At 44.1% G+C, this 21,401-nt stretch overlaps 3 protein-coding genes across 4 annotated transcripts in view; 1 reads left to right on the top strand and 2 right to left on the bottom strand.

The window, feature by feature from the left end:
* ube2f (ubiquitin conjugating enzyme E2 F (putative)) overlaps positions 1 to 9,870 on the bottom strand; it is a 70,863-nt gene extending 60,993 nt beyond the window's left edge. Inside the window, exon 1 of one of the 2 annotated variants that reach the window (XM_087134988.1) lies at positions 9,494 to 9,842. In XM_087134988.1, coding sequence (XP_086991114.1) covers positions 9,494 to 9,503 — 10 coding nt within the window. In that variant the 5' untranslated portion in view covers positions 9,504 to 9,842. Of the gene's footprint in view, positions 1 to 9,493 lie in introns of both variants that reach the window. The other variant, XM_087134990.1, reaches the window with a different exon arrangement.
* Positions 3,873 to 5,183, bottom strand: LOC147799675 (protein CFDP2-like). The gene has a single exon (XM_087134864.1). The coding sequence runs from the start codon at positions 5,102 to 5,104 to the stop codon at positions 4,175 to 4,177; it is 930 nt and encodes a 309-aa protein (XP_086990990.1). The 5' UTR covers positions 5,105 to 5,183; the 3' UTR covers positions 3,873 to 4,174.
* Positions 9,871 to 13,775: 3,905 nt separating the features above from the next.
* On the top strand, positions 13,776 to 20,625 carry LOC147799676 (vacuolar protein-sorting-associated protein 25-like). Its single transcript, XM_087134872.1, has 6 exons — positions 13,776 to 13,903; positions 15,488 to 15,633; positions 16,143 to 16,196; positions 16,927 to 17,015; positions 17,805 to 17,880; positions 18,508 to 20,625. The coding sequence occupies exons 1-6, from the start codon at positions 13,854 to 13,856 to the stop codon at positions 18,618 to 18,620; spliced, it is 528 nt and encodes a 175-aa protein (XP_086990998.1). The 5' UTR covers positions 13,776 to 13,853; the 3' UTR covers positions 18,621 to 20,625.
* Positions 20,626 to 21,401: the final 776 nt, after the last annotated feature.

Genomic DNA, 21,401 nt, shown 5'->3' on the forward strand with positions numbered 1-21,401 from the left:
ACCACTGTACTGGCGCACTATTCATCGCCTCGCAGCATTAGGAAGTCTAGGTACTATACATATTTTGCACAGCACTAGTCACTGCTAAGAACCAGACTGACAGCAGATTCCATCAATGCTATTGCGATTTGGCCGTTTTCCAATACTCAATTCGTCTCCGTTCACAGGCTTCGTCTCCGAAACCAGTAACCGATTGTGGGCCTGAAACGTTTCAATTAAACTAAAAAACTGCGATGTTTGGCTCTTTTGCATCTTATTTGATGTTTTGTGCCACTATTAAACTTGCTGTTGCGCTTACAATTTCGAAGTCAGGTAGTAGAAAAACGGTTGCAGCCTATACGGAGCCGAATCGAGTATTGGAAAACGGCATATATTGCAGATCCCTAGGAGTTGAAAATTGATGAATGATACAGGACACGCGACGCAATTAATTAAAAAAATAATTAAATAAATCTCATTAATAAACTACGTGGTTTTATTGATGGCACAGCACCTGAGGAGATAAAAAGAGAAGAGTACCCCCCAATATTTTATAACAGGTGCCCTTTTTTACCTCCAATTTTAGTTTAAAAAGTGGCCACTGGAGCGGAATAGAGAGAGCATCTTCAACTTATGGGCGCAGATCACAGACATATAAACGCACGTTTATTATACCTGAGGCGCGCAGACCAGTAAGTAAACTGCCACAGTCAACAGTGATAAATAGGGCCCACCTGAACTTCAAAAAATCAGGACAAATAATCACTAGTTTCTCAGGCGTTCGAGGCGCACATCAAATAAAATCTCATTTTATGAGGGTTTTAAAAATTTTTTTGGAATTTCCATTCATTAATTAACCGATGACTTTTGAAGATACTTTGTTCAACAGAAGGTTACCCCTTCAAAAAGTTGTGAAGCCCCTCGCTATTTTGAACAATCGATGCTTACACTTCTCGAAAAATAGAACATTTCAGGCACCAATTCTTCGAATCCCACTCAGACACAAGCTTGCATTCGTTTTGGTGCCCTAAACCGGCCTTTTTGCAATCTGCGAACTCGTGGAAACACAAAATGCTTTATTTCAGTAAAGAATCTGAGTGCATTACACATTGTGTATTGGGCCGTGCCAGCACTGGCCTCCACCTTCATGGTGTTGTTCCTGAAACTTCTCTCACCACTCGTTGGCGCTCTTTATGTCTGTAAAATCTAATCAGCTCACATCTGTGAGTCAGCGTTGTCAGCCTGGTTTGGCACGGGTTTCTCACCGCAAGGTTGAAAAGAATACATAAATATAATCCTTGTCTGGGTGAGGTTGATAAACATTATTCTACCCTCCCTTGGGAATAATTATAAGCCCCCAAATAAGTGATCCGTGTTGCAATTTATTTAAAAATTGATTTTTTTTTTAGGCTAACAAGGAAAAGTGAAACAAGTTACAGAATGCAGAGAAGTGCGATCCAAAATTCCAGAATAATAACCAAACATTCTTTTAATCGAAGTACAAGATGACAAAGTTATTACCTGAGAAGGTTTCAACACACTGTTATCACTGGCACAGCGTTCTCTTCTTCGTTGATCTCTGCAGTGTCGAAACAGTACGTTCGTCATGCTTCAGTACAATATCCGAATCGTCCGCTGACGTCACAATCCATCGCGCTCCCTCTTTAAAATAGTAATCACTGTCTCAATCCTGGATTAAACACTCCAATAGGGCACGGTACTGGACGTAGCATCTAAAGAGCTACGTCCCCACTGTATGACCCTTTTTTCCGATGAGCGATTCCCAGTAACTTGTTTCAATAAATCCCCATCTACGTAGACCCGCATTCTGCTGCACAATGCCGGGTATCACAGTTTCACATCCAGAGCGTACTTCCGCGATTTACGGTCACACGACTGCCCGTCGATGTGGAAGTATTATCTATGTCCAAATCAATGCTGTTCCAAGATGCCAGAAGAACAGTCATGCCGAGGATACCTTCATTTCTGATTCCAGCAACGAGGATTTTGAAAGAGGTGGCTAAATCTCTCTAACGGTTACGGTCATCCTCGCAATTCCTGTGCTGTCAGCGATTTTCCATCAGCTAACTTAATTAATATAATCCAGCACTGGTCACAAATTTGGTCACACATCCTCATGTAATTCTGCAGATAAATATCACTGTTTCCGATTATCCAGTGTCGATCAAAACATCAGGGTGTGATCATCTATTCCTCCTTGCACGTAAAATCCACTCAGCAGTGCCGGTGTCACGCGGTTTTTCCATCTTCGGATAGTTTCGCTTTTAGAGCCCGTCCTCTCGGCAGCCATAATATCTTAATTTCTTAGTTGCTCCTGCCGTCTTCCCGAGGTCGGTTGGCTCTGTCCGTTGTTCATTACGTCACTCCCCATGGCTTTGGTTAGGTTTGTGCAGTACATTTAACTGCTTGGTCCTATAAATTTCTTTCTGTTGAATTTCTCTCGGGTAATAGTCTGAATTTGACGGAGGTATCAATTTCCTCTCTCTATGTCGCCCGCAGGCGGGACCTCCTACGGCGATTACAACCTTCCTTATCCTTGATGCAATCAGCCAGCTCTGTCGCGGTCTCCACGCCCATATCTCTCCTCAGGACGCTAACATAGCTCATCCTCTGTCCACGTACCCCTTACTTTATTCCATGTGTTGCTTCCCACAATACCGGCAGCTCAGGGTGTCTTGTAACAGTGCCCTGCAAGGCCTATCCATCTGAAAGCGATCTTTTGTGAGATCCGTGATAGTGCCCCATAAAGGATATTATTGGGCACATGGTCTCTCCAATCGAGGTTGAGCACAACCCTCAGCATTCTGGTGCAGCATCCACCAATAGACTTCCGATGGGCCGGGTTTAAGGTCCAGCACTCACACCCATACTGCAAGACTCCACTGTGGCCTGGAAAGAACTTGGTTTAACGTCCCTTGACATGCTTGAGTTCCACACAGATTTCATTTCATTAAGAGCCTTCCAGGCAAGGGCTTTGCGAATGCGAATGTCCTCTGCAGATGAGTCAACCCATGACCCCAGATACTTAAAGTCCTTGACCACTATTAGAGGGCTGCCTTCTGTGGTAATCAGGGGAGCATGGTCGGGGATGTTTTATGTGATCAACTCCGTCTTTCTTGCGTTGAGTGAGAGACCCACTCAGCTACATTCAATCTCAACACGCGTCAGAAACTCTTGTGCGTGGGAAGTGGTGTTGGAGAGGAGACTGGTGTCATCAGCATACTCAAGGTCGGCCAGGGCTACTGCGGGGTAGCAACTTGATCTCCTTGGTGTCATTGTGAGACCAAGATCCGCCTAGTATCCACTGATAGCTCGTCGGAGGGCAAAGTCAAGTACAACAATAAATATGAATGGGGCGAGGTCGTACCCCTACATGACGCCTGCCAAAATATTGAATTCATCCGTGGTACCGTCGGGAGTAACCACTTTAGACTGCGTTCCTTAGTACATCGACCGAATATCTTCAAGCAGGTTCGGTGGGACTCCGTAAGGCTTAAGAATCCTCAACATGTTCCCTCTGTGGATGGAATCAAATGCTCTTCTAAAGTCGATGAAGGTCAGGCCAGCTGTGAGGTTATTACTCTTCACTTCCTTAATTATTCGTCTCAGTGTCAGAATCTGTGCCACTGTTGATCTCTTCTCTCTAAACCCATTTTCGTTATGTCAGAGGTAAGGATCAATATCGCTGCGTAACCGTTTAATATCATACGGTTGAAATCTTTGCAATAATACATTTGAGGCTAATGCCACGGTAGTTGTCAGTTTTACTAAGATCAGCAGATTTAGGCACGGGAATGATGTTTGACAGCGGACTAATTGCCAGGGAGTTTCGTGATTAATCAGGGCACAGTTAAAGATTTCCATAATGATATCATCAATCTCACAGTTTTTGTAGACTTCTGGGAGGATGCCATCTGGGCCGGCGCTCTTACCTTGTTGCAATGTCAACTTGACCTTGGTGAGTTCCAGGGCGGTGAATGGACCATCGTTGATCTCGAGGTTAGTGAGGATGTCAGGTATTTCTTCATCCACGTCCACAATTTCCGGGAAACTACCTAGGAGTTTACTGAAGTGGGTGAACCACGTGTTCACTCTTTCCTCTGCAGTGGCTACTGTCACCTGACCTTCCTTTGCCCTCCTACGCCCTGTTACCTTATTTATGACCTTCCATATTTCATTTTACTCTCAGACTCAGACTCACTTTCAAAGAGACGACTCTGTGATCAGATCCCACTGAAGCAAACGAACTGAAGGGTTCAGCGTGTAAGATGCTGTTCCGCCACTTCCTCCGTACTAGAATGTAGTCAAATTGCCTTATAATTCCAGTGCCATTATCTCGGAAGGTCAAGCTATTCCCATACTTTCTCTGGAATTCGGTGTTGGCTGCGAGTAGCTGATGCTCAGTCATAAACTCATACATAAGCGTACCATTTCTGCGTGTAGTATAATGACATGTGTACGGTACATCGTCGGATCCAAGTCTCGAATTAAAGTCAACCAGTATGGCAATGACGTTAAGAGCAGGCATACTCCTAACAGCTGCTGTGAGCTGCTCATAAATCAGCTCTACGTCCTTTACTTGGGATAGGTTAGTTGGAGAGTAGGCAACGAGGACAGTTGTAACTGGGTTGCTATCGAACTCGGCAACCAGTATCCGCTCAGAATGAGAGCGAACGCTTCGAAGAGACCTTCTAGCTCGAGGACTGAGAAGCAGCCCCACCCCTCCGTTAGCTGCCTGGGCCGCATTCCTCCATGCCGATGATGTAATAAAATAGCTACCCTCTTCTCGCTCAAACACAATTGTGTCTGAGTGGACTCTCCCGTGTTCGTGCACACCCAAAATCTCCACTCCACACTTCACTGCACAATGGTCCATCTCTCTAAGCCTCCCCTCCTCCCTCACAGTGTTTGCGTTGAAAGTGGCCACAATGAACGGCCTCTTGCATCGCAGAATCGCTTTGGGCTTGATGCTGTCGTCAGGTGTTGGGGGGGGGGCACTGTCATACTGCCGAGTAGAACACTGGCCAACACCACTATCCGCAGCACAGCTCCTGTCCACTCCCGGGACTGGCAGTATAGAATTTGTAGTTACAAGATTCGCCATTGGATTGCCTTTCAAGGCTAATAAGGCCTGGGGGCGCCACTCTTCTCGGACCTACCCTGGCCGTTGGGGGCAAGGCCCCTCATTCGCCCTTGTCCGAGTTAGGTTACGAGCAGGTAGACTCCCAACCAAGGGTAAGGGGCTCTACCTACCTGGGTTTAAATATCAGCGTTCCTTCTCCCAGGTGGACTGGCAACCGAGTCTAACTAGCTCCACCTACCCGGAGCCACCTGGTTAAAGCGCCAGGCACACGCTGTCATCCTCTGTCATTTTGTCAAAACGGTTGTCAAAACTCTGTCATTTTGTCAAATCCAGTAGGATTTGGTTCGGAGAGGCTAATGTTGAGACGCCGTGCTATACAATGGAGTACTTCAGTGGAAATGGAGCTGCTCAATTCACCATTTTACCCCCAACACATCCTAACCCAATTGACCCCATCAGGCCGGTTACCGTGGGCAATCATCCGTGTTGTTCCGCTTTCAGAAACGACTGAGTTTCCAAAGGTGCTTGAATCGCGTCATCCAGGGTTTTAGGATGGGCCCTGAATATGCCCACCCAAATATCAGCATCCAAGATTGAATCCAAAAAATGCAGCTCCAGATAAGCTAACTGCGTCAATCGACGTATAGCGGTTTCTGCTCCTACTCCTCAGCTGGGCAAAGAACGTCTTAGCTTGTTCTCCAGGTCCATGTCGCCGATCTAGTCTTCCTGTTAGCTCATTGTTCGTCAGTTTTCCACTTGGCAATCCGTCACCAAGCATTTCTTTTGCCGCTCCCTTCAGCTCAGCTGCCACGATGTCGGCTTTCTCCTCTTCAGTCCATCCTTTGATGATGACAGGATACGATTCAAATGTGCCTTATAATATTTCTAGGACACATCCCCCAAAATCTATCCGATACTCAACACAGTTTCCTCCGAGTCCGCTGCACATCTCCAATGTTACCTACGTCTTGTTTATCCACAGATCTTGCAGAGGTATCCAAACTGCAGTTCCCCTACAGCGACGATTTCCATTCTGGTTGCCCCCTAGCAACAGTTGCTATGGGTGTCATTATTGGAATCTCACTCACATCACGTTGTGCATCAGCATTCCGCATCACTAGTAGTTTTCATCTGACAGTCATTACGTCACTCAATGGCACTCTCAATGCCTCTATGAGAACACTGCCAGTGTTCCTCACAATGTATGCCATCCATCCGTCGGGTCGGCAGTTCCTCCAAAATTCTCCCTAGTTCCTGATGAGCGTCTGAACTTCTCTTCGTTCTCACATCACTCTGCACTGCCGGGCCTGTCGGGTTGTAGGCATCTTGATGCCATCGTGTGAATCCTTCACGGATCGCACTCCAAACGATAAACAGCGGGCCTCCATGGGTGACACTCATATTAACACTGCAACTCCTCCGGCCGTGCGTAAATCTTGTGATGTCTCCAATTGCACGCCAACTGCCCGTCCGGTATCATGCGCTGATCACTTTTCCACCAGTCGTGAACTCCGTCTTGACGACAACGAATCCCACCGCTGCCACCAATGCGACACGCACGTGGTCAAACACTGATGCGTCCCAGGGTTCAAAAGATGTACTTTATGTGCGATCAGTCCTTATCCGAGGTGGTGTAATTGGACCGACAACGTGAAGCCCTGCGGTTGAACGCCACAAGTGCGTCTATCAACCGGATCTTTCACAATCTAATTACAATCTAGTGGTGTTATCGTCTCTTAAGTTACATAATCCCTCTCATATGTAGCTGACTCAACTGCAGACTCGGTAGAAACCACAACCCCAGCCAACTTGTAAACAATGTAATAAAGACTAAGTAGTTTATAATAAAACACTGTATGCCTGAGGATTACACGTGGGTTATTTACATAATATGTAAATATTTCATCTATAGTAAAGATTGCGGTAACACCATGTATTTATCTCTTCTTTGAGTATGTGTGGTTCTGAGAAGAACCGGGGAATAACTCGACGTTTCGAACAGTGTACTCTGTCCGTCTTCAGGAGACTGCAGGATTCTAACTGGGAGTGGAGCTTATATGGTGTAGAGAGGGATCCAGATGTAGGGATTAGCTCGGTGAGGCGTTAAGGCGGGAACAGTGATGGATGCTGCACTGGATCCTGGAGCTGCATGCCCTGTGTGTGTGTTTACCGGAGCGTGTCAGTTGGAGTTGGCAGTGGGAGAGTGAATAGCTGGGTGCCAAGGGGTATAGAAGACCCATAGGCTGACTAAGGGGGAAACCTAACTAGGGAGTCCTAGGGTATAGGAGACCCATTGGACTGGGATGTGAGGATGGGGCGCCATTCTTCGAACAGTCAGCTGGAACCTCCATGGGATCTCCTATATCCCCGGTTCTGGCTGACATGTTCATGGAGGAATTTGAGCAGCTTGCCATCAATACATCAGACCACAGGCCCAAAGTTTGGCTCCGATATGTGGACGATACTTTCGTCATCTGGCAACACGGGCAGGACAACCTCCAACTCTTTCTGGAACACCTCAACGGGCTTCACAGCAGCATCCAATTCACCATGGAACAAGAACGTAATGGCAACATTTCGTTTCTTGATGTTGAAGTGACCAGAAAGGAGAACGGCAACCCAGCACGCACTGTCTACCGCAAGCCCACCCACACGGACAGGTATCTCCACAATACTTCCTTCCACCACCCCAAGATTAAGTCATCCGTCAACCGGGCCCTGGTCCGCAGGGCATACAACATCTGCGACAAAGAATTCCTCGGTCAAGAACTCCACCACATCACTGCATTGTGCAACGTAACGGATACAAGCCAAGCCAAGTCAAGACCTAAGATCCCAGATCCACCCCCGGCCGAAGGGTCTCCTATACCCAAAGCCAACTAGTTAGGGCCCCTAGTTCCATTACCCTCCCCTACTTAGGCAACACCTCCCACCACATCCAGCGGATTCTCCACAAGCACGGTATTAAAGTTTTTCACACAGCCCCACTTCAGTTGCATCACCTGCTTACTTCGCATAAGGACCGACAGGACCCCCAGCGCAGACCGGGGGTGTACAGAATTCCTTGCCAATGCGGCAAAGTGTACATCGGCGAGACGGGCAGGGACCTCCCTACCCGAATCAACGAGCACAAAGCCCATGGTAGGAAGGGAGAGCTGGAAAAGTCATCAATAATTAAGCACTCCCACACTGAAGACCATCAAATCAACTGGAGCCAAGCTGAACTTATCACCAGCATCGAACGATGGTATCCCCGCCGCATTAGAGAAGCCATGGAAATCATCAAGCACGACACAGTTCCCCAAGACATCGGCTTCAACATCAGCGATATCTGGCGCCCCATCCTCACATCCCAGTCCAATGGGTCTCCTATACCCTAGGACTCCCTAGTTAGGTTTCCCCCTTAGTCAGCCATGAAAACCTCTAAGTCTTATAAATATTTCATGTTTCACTCTGAACAGACTAGAGCGTAATCTTCACGTACCAATATCTCTCGTTTATTATCACTGTAATTAGTGATAATATTCTTAGTTACTTGTTGCTTTTTAATACATACAATAATTGTGAATTATTGTAGCATGAAAAAAGATTGAAAAGACAACAGAGACTGATCAAACTAGAGAGAATACAAGAGAGAAATGGGAATAAGCCAGACCTTAAAAGCAAAGCATATATTCGTATTAAATTAGCCAGCATTAATTTACTGATGAGATTTCCTACCAACCAGCAGCTCTGCTGAGCCCAACAAAGTCTTCCCATATTTTTTAGCCCTTCAAGCAGAAGAATCTCAGGGGAATGCTGGTCAACTTGTATGTATGCCAACTCGTATGTGCCAACATACACCAACCAACTTGGACGGCCACCAACTCGTACGCCAAACTGTACATTCAGTTGACACATGTGAGGATAAGTGATACTCTGTTGTCCTTTACCCCAACTTAACACCCACCCAGTTCGGTTAGAAAATATTCGATGTTGTATATGTACTGATGATTTGACTTGTAACCTATCAATAAAAAGTTGCTTTGCCTAGTATTCATATTTCTTGACTATTGTATTTGTGAAATTTCATTTGCCAATGGCTATAAAATCTTGTACTATTCTTTGAAAACGGAGTGGTTCATTAATATGATATAATGCAACTTAATTTAATGCATCAAACAATTCGGTCAAAAGCACCATTTTCCAGTCATTTAACGTCTCAATGACCGATTTCAGATTAAAAACGATGGTTTGTTGATTTGTGGCTCACGAATAAGCTACCACACGGCGAGGTGGTCAACGTACACGTTGGTCGGCGGACAAGTTGACCAAAGTGCATACGAGTTAGTCTACAAGTTCGCATATGTACGAGTACACTGTAGCCTGAGTTGGTTCTTGTCAGTGAAATAGGCCTAACTAGGAACTTACAACCATGCATTGACCCAAATCCCCATCAGTTCAAAATGGCCACTCATGGGGGAGCTTGAGGACCCGTAACTCTGCAAAAAATCGTCATCATCCACACGAGATTGGCAGATCAAGAAGGCGGTCAATGACTCCATGCCTTGATGCGGGCAGCTGTGGAGGAGATAATCCGCATTTGACAGGAAAACAGCCTGTGAAGAAGGGGCTACAGGTCTGGAACAAGTTGAGCGAGAAATTCAGATGCAGCGCCAGTCAGTTGAAGCTCGACTGGATGCAAACCTTCAAGATAGAGGACTGTAAACATACAACTCAAGGAATTGAAGATTCACTCGGAGACAGAATACTGCAACGGGAGCTTGCGAGGCAGCAAACTGCGACAGGAAAATATGTGAAACCACATGGGACTTTGGACTTCCACCTATGTCCCATGACATTATTACAACATGCAATGCTCATATGTAACCGTCACTCGGTTACACTTGCTGCGTCTTCTAATGTAACTAGTATGCATGACAAGTCCTCGTGTAGCACCGATAGTGCAATAATTGTGTTGTAGTTACATCCGTTCCAGTGTACAGCCAAATACACATGTAAATCTACATGTAGATCCACGTACAGTGATTACATTCACTGTGCCTGTTTTGCATGCATAGGAGCAGGTTTACCAGTACCACCCCTTCATATACACAAATGTCACTTATATGTAACTTATTTCCCAGTGAGGGTTCATGAGTTTCTGGGGTGGCCGCCACAAGTGCTGATCGAGTCCCAACCTCTGTTACTCCACATGATGACAGTCTCCAGCCAGCGGGACTACTCAGCCAATAATCGCCCACATTTCATCGGCCAAGGCTGATTGACAAATTCCATCAATCCATCTGATAAATCCAGCAATAACGATGAAGCTGCAGTCAAAGAGAAGATTTATGGTCAAAGGTCGAGAACTCAGTAGGCAAATTGCCAGTTAAGGCTGACATACCTACAAGGGCATGGTGTATTCCTTGACAGTTTGCCTAAGCTGCGCATCCCCAAATTTGAAGTTGAACATGACAAAAAGCAGTGTATTGGTATTGGCTATTCTGGTGTAGACGGCATCAAAGTTCAACTTTGAGCTTAAGCACCGTCACTATGCAGCTGGTCTGGTTAGGAAACGTTCTGACCTCCTTCTGACAGAATTCCTTTCCAATCATGTGGCAGAAAGGTCAAGGGCACCAATATACCATCAAGCACTAGAGTAAATAGCTATATGAGAGGAAGACTGGCCCAGATCGACGGATCCTGTTGGAGAAGTCTAACCAGGGGAAGACCGGAAAGATCTTGTCAATCCGGAAAGGCAAGAACCATGTCCAGAAGCACCCACCATGCACCACAGAAGTCTACAAGAGAACAACCGCCACCAGCTCAAAGCTACCTGGCAAGTACTCGGTTGGACACTGAGGAGTCAACGGTGATCCTTACCAATGGTGTCAAAGAGGCTAATGCTGCATCAAAAGATAGAAAAGGAAAAACGTTGACTCTGAGGGTAACCTACCTGCACATTCAGAAGAATGAGACTTGGCATTTCTAAGACATCTGTGCTGAATTCCTGAAGTGGAATGCCGAGAAGAAGTTTAAATAAATAGCTCTCGACGACGAGCGATATGTTTCAAGTGCGCCAAGAGGTATGGTGGGGATACGTCCATTCCTGAAGCAATGCAACAAGTGCCAAGGAGATCACCGTTCTAGCCTAAACGACTTGGCAAGCCACCGCCAAAGACCCGAGCACAGTCCTTTCCTGTGGGGTGGGGACAAAGCCAACGGTGGACAACGAGTCAACCCGTCCTTATTAAAGTCAGCCTCTTGACTGTACATGGCACAAATGGGACGCTTGAGACATACGATACAATCAATTTGAAGAGCGCATGCTCGTTCTCCAGAGTTCAACAGAGAAACATCAGATAATTAACCAATTGGAATCCCTTCAAGCTGAAACTGTAAATGGGGATGCAGTCCAGAACGAACTTCAGCGTCTCACCCAGGGATGATCATGAACGGGAGATATCACACTGAGAGTGCCTTTGCTGCAAATGATATTTCGTTCGTCGTGTGTCGGCAGACGAGCTGCAAGAAAAATGGCTGCATCTAAGAGGCTTACCACTCCTCTCCGCAAGAAACGTCCAACCAGTATAACTAATAGGGGCAGACTGCATCGCGTCGGCACTGCCTAGTGAAGCTCAAAGGAGCCCCAAACAACATCTCTCCTGCGGCTGTCAGCACGATATTTGGATGGACAGTCCGAAACCTGGATACGCCACAGGACTGATACCGCATGCAATGGGAGCACATTACACCTAAAATGAAGCTTATACGTCGTTGGTCTAACCGATTTTCAGCGGTCGGCGCGCCTATGATGTGCGGGACCGGGAACCTGTAATGTGGCATTGGAGAAGTTGACGTGCTAAGCGCCCACGTGCGCAGTGGGTGGGGCTTACTAGATCGGCGCATTTTACGTCTGTGATAAAAAGAATAGACAAACTTTCTCTAGTCTCCTCACAGTTTGCGGCCTTTATAAAGACAGAGCAATATTCAACTCGTGCTAGTTTTCCACTGAGTTGTCATTGGTTCTTTGGGCGGGTTGTAAAATCTCTGAGTTACACATGTAACCGGACGGACGGAACAAACAGAAAATGGGCGTTCCCTTGAGATTCCTTACGGGCTGATTGGCACTGACTAATGACACAGCGCGTCCGATCTGTCGCCTAGTCAGTCAAATCGGCTCGAGGATGTCACGGTGAACGCTATTGGACAGGCATACAGTACCAGTGTTGATTTTTTCATTGTTGCTTAGGGCCTCTGTTGCTCACCGCATCCTGATACTTCTTATTAGCCAGTTACGCCTAAAATAAGAGTATACTGCACTGATGTCCCTCTTGTTGAACGTGAGCTCGTATACAGCAGTGGATCTCTGAATCTACTTGGATGAGAAGGGTAATGTATGATGTCCCGCAGAATGCACTAGTAGTGCCAGAAGAGTTTGCAATGGTTTTAATTATGCTGTTGTTCGCGTCGGTATCTGCCTCGCCCACTATACAAGTTCGTGATGGACATTCATTCGTTTCATTACTTTACTTGTAGGTTTACATACTCGATCGTAACTCATTTTCCAGTCATCTTTTGACAAGGCATGCTCCAAAAGTTTAGGCAAACCGCGCATGCTGTCTGCCTGAATGCGTCTTTCTATCTGTTTTTACATTGTGTTTTCTGTGCGCGTTGTAATGTTTGCTGAAGTTATAAACAATGTCCATTTGAATGTGCATAAGTGAATCACGGTAAACGGAAGCTTATACCGATGGAACAAGAAATAGACTAGTTTCCCATTGTAAAAATAGCAGTGTCGACAGGAAGACGTCCACTAAAACAATGCCAGGATGTCCTTTCTGTATTTTTAAATTCAACGCGCGCAAGTCCGTTAGCCTTTTAAAAGCCAAAGCAGTCAAATTGCAAAAGTTAAAATCGATATGCAACAAAATACCAAGAAAATGTATAGACCTACAACATAATGACGTAATGCAGTGTATACCGCGGTGCATTGTGGGTGAAAGGTGGGGATGTTGCAGGAAGGCGTCGACGTGACACGTTAATACACATAACGTGTCGCTCACTTGTCCACGGGAAAATCTTTGGATCCTGTACATCGTAAGTTTTGTCAAAAACGTAGACTGCATACAAAGGTCCACTTGGACTTCTCTTTGATGGCCTTATTTCTCACGGAAATCTGTCACCTTTTTGCAGTCCTGTGGAAGTTTAAAAACGCAGCTCTTGCGTTCGTTGAGTGCTTGATAAACACAATGGAACACGTACAGCAGTTCACATGGACCATTTCGAACGATAATCTGGAATTTTTTTGATTTTTGCCTTTTTTGGTGTCAGGTCGATACACGCCATGTGGTATACGTTACACATAACGTGTCACGTCGACGCGTTCCTGCAACATCCCCAACTTTCACCCACAATGCACCGCGGTAAACACTGCATTACGTCATTATGTTGTAGGTCTATTGTGATAGATGTGGGAAAATATGCAAAGCAATTTGTACATGTTCACTGTTCGCCATTTAAATGGTGATGACTCTAGGACCCGAAAATCCACGAGACTTTGGTCTTGTATCGGCTCTTCCACCTACGCGCTATAACAAGACTAAGGTGTATGTTCTGGGGCCGTTTGAATCAAAACGAGCAGACCCATCGCTGTGGTGTCCTATATCGGCCGCCATAGCATAACTGCTCCGCCGGCAGATCATCACTGATTGCTTCAGTTCCATCAATGCCTAAAGAGGGCGCTTCGTGCAAAAGTGATGCCAAAACGTTGGAAGAATAACACGAGATGGCAAACTTTCAGTGGCCTTGGCAGTATGAATTTCCCCCATTTTTTACGTAAGTATTGTAGTCATTTTGGTCGCCTAAACTAATTGAAATGACTTATTGCAGAAAGGTATTGCAGTGGTTGAAGTGGGAGACCGGGAGACATGCAGACGGGATCGCAAATGGCTAGCCCCAATAGTGTGGCACGGACTCTCACTCCTGATCCATCCTTAGCCACACATCCGTATACGCAATTTCGTGTCGGCGTATTGAACATTTCAGCGCACCCACTTATCGTGGGCGCAATTTCTTTTGCACACGAACATGATTCTTGACCTTTCCGCTTTCTAAAAACCATTTATTGAATGATTTCACTCACGTTATTCAGGTATTTTCCAGTCTTTTTCCTATATCCATTCAATCTAATGAGCTCGCTCTCTCAGTCACCATCTTTAAAATAAGATCGTTGAACAAAATGTCACTTGACCCCTCATCGTCTCGACGGCTGTTCCATGTCAAGACATATGTAATAAACGGACTGGTCGATAAGATACTACATGTACCAATGGGCTCTTCCAAAACTTTGGCAGCAGTTTAGATGTCTTGACACGGAAGAGCCGTCGAGACAATGAGGGGTCAAGTGACGTAATGTGACATTTCGGCAGTCATAACCAAGCAAGAACTGCTTCGGTTGTAGTTATTCTTTGAGATACAGCCCAAAACTCCAAAATTGGAAGACAGAATTACAGTCTCTTATGCACAGATGCCAGCAGCTGTATACCAGTGTACTCATGGTACTGCAGCGTCACCACCTCTCTCAGTGGTCGAGTTGTCCCAAGTCAAGTTGGTAAACGGTTGGGTTGTTCAACATCCGTCATGTAAACCGATGGTGCACACACCTGAGGCTGGATGATGCAAAAAATCGTGCCGGCACTTTAGAGCTCTCCGGAAGATCTATGAGGGCATTTTCTCGATAAGTTTGTCAAATCTGATCCTTGAACATGTCAAAAAAGAAAAAAACAAGAAAGTGACAAATGAATTGCAAAAATGAAGGTACGAGTGGTCTTAACTCGAGGTACGAGTTGACTCGAAAGCATCTGCATAATAAACATCCATCATGCTCTTTCTTGGGTGGTAATGAATAATGTTTTATGTGGGAATACAACCAGGTCATTAACACCATTTAAGATAGTGTTGTACAGTGGAACACTGTTTTAACAAGGTCCTTGGGATTTGAAAAAATTAACTTGTTAATAGTTACCTAAAGTGTCACTCTGTATGTGTAATGTCTGTGACCTGATGAGGAGCAATAGGGACTTGCTTACTATTGCGGTCACGAATGTTACGTAGTGGCCAGGCCCCTTTTAATGTGAAATCCAACCTGCCAACCAAATGTTAGGCCTGACATCACAAGTTGAACCTTGCTCTATGGTTCACCCATGTTTGAAATGACATTATTTTTATTTCATAATTTTTTGATATGTGATTTTCTCACAGATGTATAGCAAACAGATTCAGGGAAGTCTCAGGACACCTTGTTAATTATAAGAGTCTTTTCAGATATTGGAAGTTTTTCGTACATACGCATGTAATTATATATCTTCCTGCGTGATGCTCTGTATTTTGTCCTTTTACTTTTTATTTATGCTTTCTCAGGTTACAGCCCAACTTGGAGACAAGGAAGAAGCAGTTGGCAGCATGGTGTGACCTGGTCCTAGCCTACCACAAACATCACAAGATCTTCAATCTAGATGTCAAAGAAATCCAGTCTTCATCACTCTTCAAGAATGCAAAGATAGACCGTATCCTTAACCTAAGGTCACTGTTTTCTTGGTTGAATTTATTAGTAGTTGGTAGGTCTTTGCCTACACTGTCATTCAGAACCTAAGGTCAACATCTAGTTAATTACACTCATGCAGTACAAGTTGCAAACTTTTCAACTTTCCCTAAAATCATTGTGCAGGAGGTTGGCCATTGTCTTTGTAATTAAACTCTAAAGATGCAGAGTGCAGGGGGTAATTTGGGCTTGGTCTAAATTTAGATTGCTGCAGAATTCTAAAAATCCTACAGAAACCTAGTTTAAAAAATCAATTGTAACAAATGAAATAGTACCTGATACAACCATCCAATAAATTTCTCTACCCAAGCCCATGCAATAAAGGAAATAGGCATTTTTTTGTTTTTGGTTTGCCAAACTGAATGTGAAATTTACTTTTTGGCTAGTTAGAGATAATGTTATTTGACTTGTAAACAAAACAACCGTACACTTGTACTTGGATCAAATAATTTGTAGTTTCCTTAACTGTCACAGGAAAACTTTCCATAGATGCAATTTATACCATTCTAGAAGAACTTGGGGCCAAAGGTGAGTCCTTTCACAAATGAAACCCCCCTATCATTTTAAAAAGTAAATTTCTATCCTTGATGAGCTAGGTCGGTATTTTAGAAAAGTAGGGTCATTTTGGAACAAAGCACGTGCGCGTTTCGGCATAGGGCCAGTTAATAGGGCAGACTTCACACGTATATCCAAATGACTTCTGACACGGTCCGTTTTGGGCATGTGCTGTTGGGATACCGAACTGACTCATTGGGAATGCCAGCCTTTCATGTTGGCTTAATCAGCACTTTAAACTTGGATTTTGCAGCTCTATGGGTGTTTTCAAAACAGGTGGATTTGGCTTAGACTTCAGTTTCGCTGTTCCAGCCATTTTGAAGCATCTTTGGAAACCACATGTTCAAGCTCTGACTGGAACAAGCGAAACTGAAGTCTAAGCCGAATCCACATGTTCAAAAATGCCCTCTCAAAACATCCAAGGCTGTCTCAAATTCTTCAGAAACTGGATGCTTCAAGGCTAGGTATAATTACCAGATGGTGTCCTTTATTTGAGTGATATCAATTAACCCCTTCACGGCGGGATTATTTTGACCGTGACTGCTGGGCTGTGGTATGCCTTGAATGGCGGACTTTGTCCAGCAGCAGGCCCCATTGGACCAGCAGCTGCAGGATGAATAGACTGTATGCACTAATTCTCACACAATGGTGCGGCAGTAGCAGTCCTCCGTAGCGAAGGGGTTAAAAATGTTTCTTGTTGCAGGACATATAGAATGGACTGACAAGACGAGGACACAGTGTCTTGTCATGTGGAGAACTCCTGAAGAGTGGGGCAACCTTATTTATAGATGGGTAAGGATTGTTCTCACTGTTCTCCTTCCCCGAACCTCTTTTCACAGTTATGTATCTTCCAGCCCTACATTTGAAAGTATCAGCAGCAGTTCTGGTTCCAGCTTAGTCCTAAAAAACAAAAGTGGCAAGGATACCTTTGCAAGTCAGACACAAAGCATTCCTTTGATAACATATTCCTTGCTGTCACGGGGGTTGACTCACTGGTAGCAGGACCTGCATCATGTGCAACAGCCCAGTTGGCGTTGATCTGTTTATCTGTGCCACGGTCCATGTACTTGTAGTTCCTGGATGGAACAGTCTCCCTGGCAATATGATGCAGGTCTTTGCTACAAATTAAACAACGTCACACTTTTATGTCATTTCATATACGAGTACCGAATTCTCATTAACTGTTCCCTGTATGATTGAACTTCTTGCGGCTCCCTGGGATGGGGTGTTGTTGGTATGATCCAGTCTCATCTTGTGGAGATTTACTGTCTGCTTCCCTGTGGTGATCATTGGACCGTAGGCCTCTACTGGCTTCATAGGAAAGTAAACAAAGTGTGGCGTCATCAGTGCAAATGTGTACATGTATGGATATTTCAAAACAGTTCATCTGTATGGAAGCCAAGATAAGTGATGCGGGGGGGGGGAATTGAGGTCACTGCAGCACCCAGTGGTATAATAGCATGCCTCAGAATTTTGCTCTGAATTCTTTGACAAACTTTATGATTTTTCCTTTCAATTTTGACGCTTTCTATTCAACAGAACTTGATTTTTTGGGGCTTAACTGTCATTTCCTTTCAATAGGCGGCCAGTAATGGTATGACAAATTCTGTCTGTACCCTGTACGAACTAACCCACGGGGATGACACGAAGCAAGAAGGTGAGCACATTTGCGTAGTAGTCCTCATTTCAGATTTTTGCAGGAGAGAGTTCGTTACTCACTTCGATACAGTGATTTTTCCAAAAGAAACAAAAATGATATATGCAAAAAAGACTCTCAGCAAGTGTCATCAAGAATTATAGCTTGATAAATCCCTTCCATGTGCTTGGCGGATCACTGATGAAGTAAGTGCCCTCGTTAAAACCTCAAGTTACATCCGATTGGTAGATTAGGGATGAAGTAGATGCCCTCGAGGTAGAACTTCAAGTTACCCTATAAAAGCCTGTTTACACAACCTCAAGATGAGCCTGAAGTTACCCAGTTTAATTTTGCATTCTGCTGTAAGTCAACTGACAGGGAGGGAGCAAGGGCTATTCTCGGTCACACCCTCCACCAACTTCCACTAAACTTCTGTGCAAAAGTCTAAGTATTTGGCAGGTATGGTAAAGGATAACCATCCACTGTTTTAAAGGCGTGTCCGAATTAATGTTGGCTACAGCCAGTTATGAAACACTCATGAATAGCAAATTGACGTAGTTCCTGACTTGTGACTTCATAGGTACACAAATAATTTCAAACTGTATTCAGGTTACTCAGACGCTGCCTATTGGTCTGTTTTCTCCCCAGAGTTCTATGGTCTGGATGACTGGCTCTTGAAAAGGGCATTGAGGACACTAGAAAAACAGAGGAAAGCCGAAGTCATGTCATTTGGCACGAGTGAAGGTGTCAAGTTCTTTTGATCTGTACTACATAATTTGAGAGGCCATATTGCCAAAGATGTGCAGTGTATAGACAGTGCAGTGGCTTAAGTACACAGTTAACCATCCCAGGAGTGAGGTGGGATGAGAACTTCTCAGTAATGAGTCATAAATCTGAAGCTGAGCCAAGGCACAATTCGCTGATGCACAGCCTTTGTAAACCTTTGGGCACCTTGCTCACGCTCAAAGTACAAAGGATGCCATCATGGCCATGGTATACCTGTCTTTAGATCGGAAGTTCCAACCAGGTGACTGTAGCTTCCCGGCTGGCAGCAAAGATTGGCAACATTTTTCGTGAATCCTGACTCCTCCAACTGAATCATTGACAGATATTTGGTCAACAAGACTGATTTTATGGAAGGAACTCCCCTCTCGGTCATTCTCAACTCCTTCATCACTCACCTTCAACTCCACTGAAATTTTACCAAAATCGTTCCCCTCAAAATAGTATTCTTTCAGCCACTACCACCCTCTTTCTAGGAACCAGACTTTGACAGCAAAGCAGGCATGTTCTTCACACCTTATCAACTAGAGTCATCTTTGTAGATTGGCTATGAGGAAAGACGGAGACATATTTTGGGTGGAGGAATATGAAGGAGACTCCATCAGTTGTAACCATTTCTTGAACATGTGCAATTTTGAAATTTGATCCTTGTGATTTATACACAGATTTTCTGGTTGAGTGTTTGGCGGCTGCAAAAACACATGTATATACATGAAGCAGGTTCAGCTGTGAGTTGGCAATTTCCATATGTCCATGCCTAATTTGCTGACTGTAACCCAGTATACAGGCAACAGATGTACAGGTTGTTCATTTAGAAGTACAGTGTATGATGGTTGAAGTTGGCCTTTGTGCTCAAGATGCTGGAGTCTTTACCATGTATTTATTTGTACAGTTCCCTTTTTGAAGGTGATTGCACTCAATGAGGTTTCAAAATAAGCAAAAAGTAGCATGCTGGAACACGTTTAAACATGTGATTTCAAACCAGCTTGAAATTTGGTCACTGATAATTGTCTGAGCCAAAGGTGAGGACCGTTATCAGCATTTTCCAGTTTTAAAAATACCATTTCAAACTTAGCCAGCATACCATTAATCTTTTTTTTTCACTCAAAACCTCTGAACAAGTGAAACATTGAAAATTTTCTCAAGATTTTGTTCAAGAGTTTTAGCCACTTCTTGTGATTGTGGCTATGGTGTCTGCTTCAGGCGTGCAGTGCAAGCATCTCCTTTTATGGTGTTGAGCTCTGTCACATGCCAAAGCATATATGGGTCCTCGGCTGTGTTTTAACAGCAGTTTGAAAAGTGCCCACATACTCCAAACCAGTCTGAGTCCGCTGGATGTCTTTGGGTTTTATGATGTCTACAATTTCACAATTGGTTCTGATGTCATGATATTGATCGGCAGGTATCTTGTGCTTTATCATGGTGCCTTTAAACATTTGCCTGGTACCCAGACTTTTATCATTGCCTGCATTGTACCCAGTGCATAAATTATGATGTGCACAGTCCTTTAAAATGTGCTTATGATTAAGTAGATTTTTTTTTACACAAGTGGAAATTTAGTATTAATAGATAAACAGACCTGTGTCTTGCGTAATGGTTGTATACAAAGTAAGGAAATTACATGTAGTGTATTTCATGTGGATTGTTGTTAGCCAACTCTGGCATTTTAGGATTCATGTACTGGTACTTACATGTAGATAAAGATGAGACAAATACAGTTATTCATATATTACCAAAATGATGTTCTGACAAATTGATGTGGGTGTCCAGATGTACCTTTAGACAGGATTCTTCCCATGCGGAATAAAACCCTATCCTGTTATACGTAGATTATGTAGTAATGCAGGCAATGTGATATCTTTTCTTATAAATTACACTGTACATTCTGCATTGTGGGCAAAATGGAACGCAAATGAAAATCCTTTGATTAGAAGAAAAAATCATGAGAAATAAATCCTTAAACAGTACAATTGAAATGTAAAACATTTCCTGTTTGATGAACTGTAAACTTGGTTGCTGTCAATCAAAAACCCAAAAATTGACATGGTGTTTAAAATGTCTTATTTCTCGAGAGCTCTGAAAGTGCCACCCAACTTGTTGAGATTGTGACTTTTTTTCGCAAGATGTCGACATTTAGAGATACAGTAGTTTATCACGAGTTGACGACATCTTAACTGTTAGATGATGATGTCCTGAGATACATGTAGTTTATTACATGATGATGACATCAAGCAAAATAATGTCATTACATTTCCCTTTTACTTTGTCATAAAAATCATCTCAGAATATCGCCATCCAACTTTTATGTCATTATCCTGTGCTGAACTATCTCAGAATGTCAACATGTTGATATGGTTGTCCCAAGAAAAACTATGTCACTTCCAGAGCTCTGTAATACCAGAGATAATTCAGGCTGATAGCATCTTTTATGCAACATGCAGGACATCCTAAAGCAATATGCATCCTAAAGCATGATCCCAACACCATAAGATGGGGGCTCTAGCTTTTGTCTAGCCCCTCCCCACCAAAAAGGCAAATAAAAAAATTTTAAAAAGTAATAACATGAACAGAGCAGTTGCAAAAGTTAAAAGGTGACGTCACGTGTGAGAGTCTAGCCCCCCCCCCAAAAAAAATTGGCTTTAGAACATCGCATGACTCTGACTACAAGTCAAAGGCACCAAGTACTGAAATACAAAGCCCAAGTCTGGAATGTTCTCATTTCGTTTGAGCACTGACGATCTTATATGTATTCAATTTAG

This window comes from Acanthaster planci, linkage group LG03, assembly GCF_054643075.1.
Source record: "Acanthaster planci isolate LZ-2023a linkage group LG03, COTS_SCS, whole genome shotgun sequence".
Classification (NCBI taxonomy): domain Eukaryota; kingdom Metazoa; phylum Echinodermata; class Asteroidea; order Valvatida; family Acanthasteridae; genus Acanthaster; species Acanthaster planci.

Excerpts from the sequence above, each read along its gene's own strand:
- LOC147799676 (XM_087134872.1), top strand. The coding sequence starts at position 13,854 with ATGGCAAACTTTCAGTGGCCTTGGCAGTATGAATTTCCCCCATTTTTT. Across the intron at positions 13,904-15,487 it reads GAATTTCCCCCATTTTTTAC|GTTACAGCCCAACTTGGAGA; the intron begins GTAAGTATTGTA and ends ATGCTTTCTCAG. Across the intron at positions 15,634-16,142 it reads CAAGAATGCAAAGATAGACC|GAAAACTTTCCATAGATGCA; the intron begins GTATCCTTAACC and ends TAACTGTCACAG.
- LOC147799675 (XM_087134864.1), bottom strand. The coding sequence starts at position 5,104 with ATGGCGAATCTTGTAACTACAAATTCTATACTGCCAGTCCCGGGAGTG.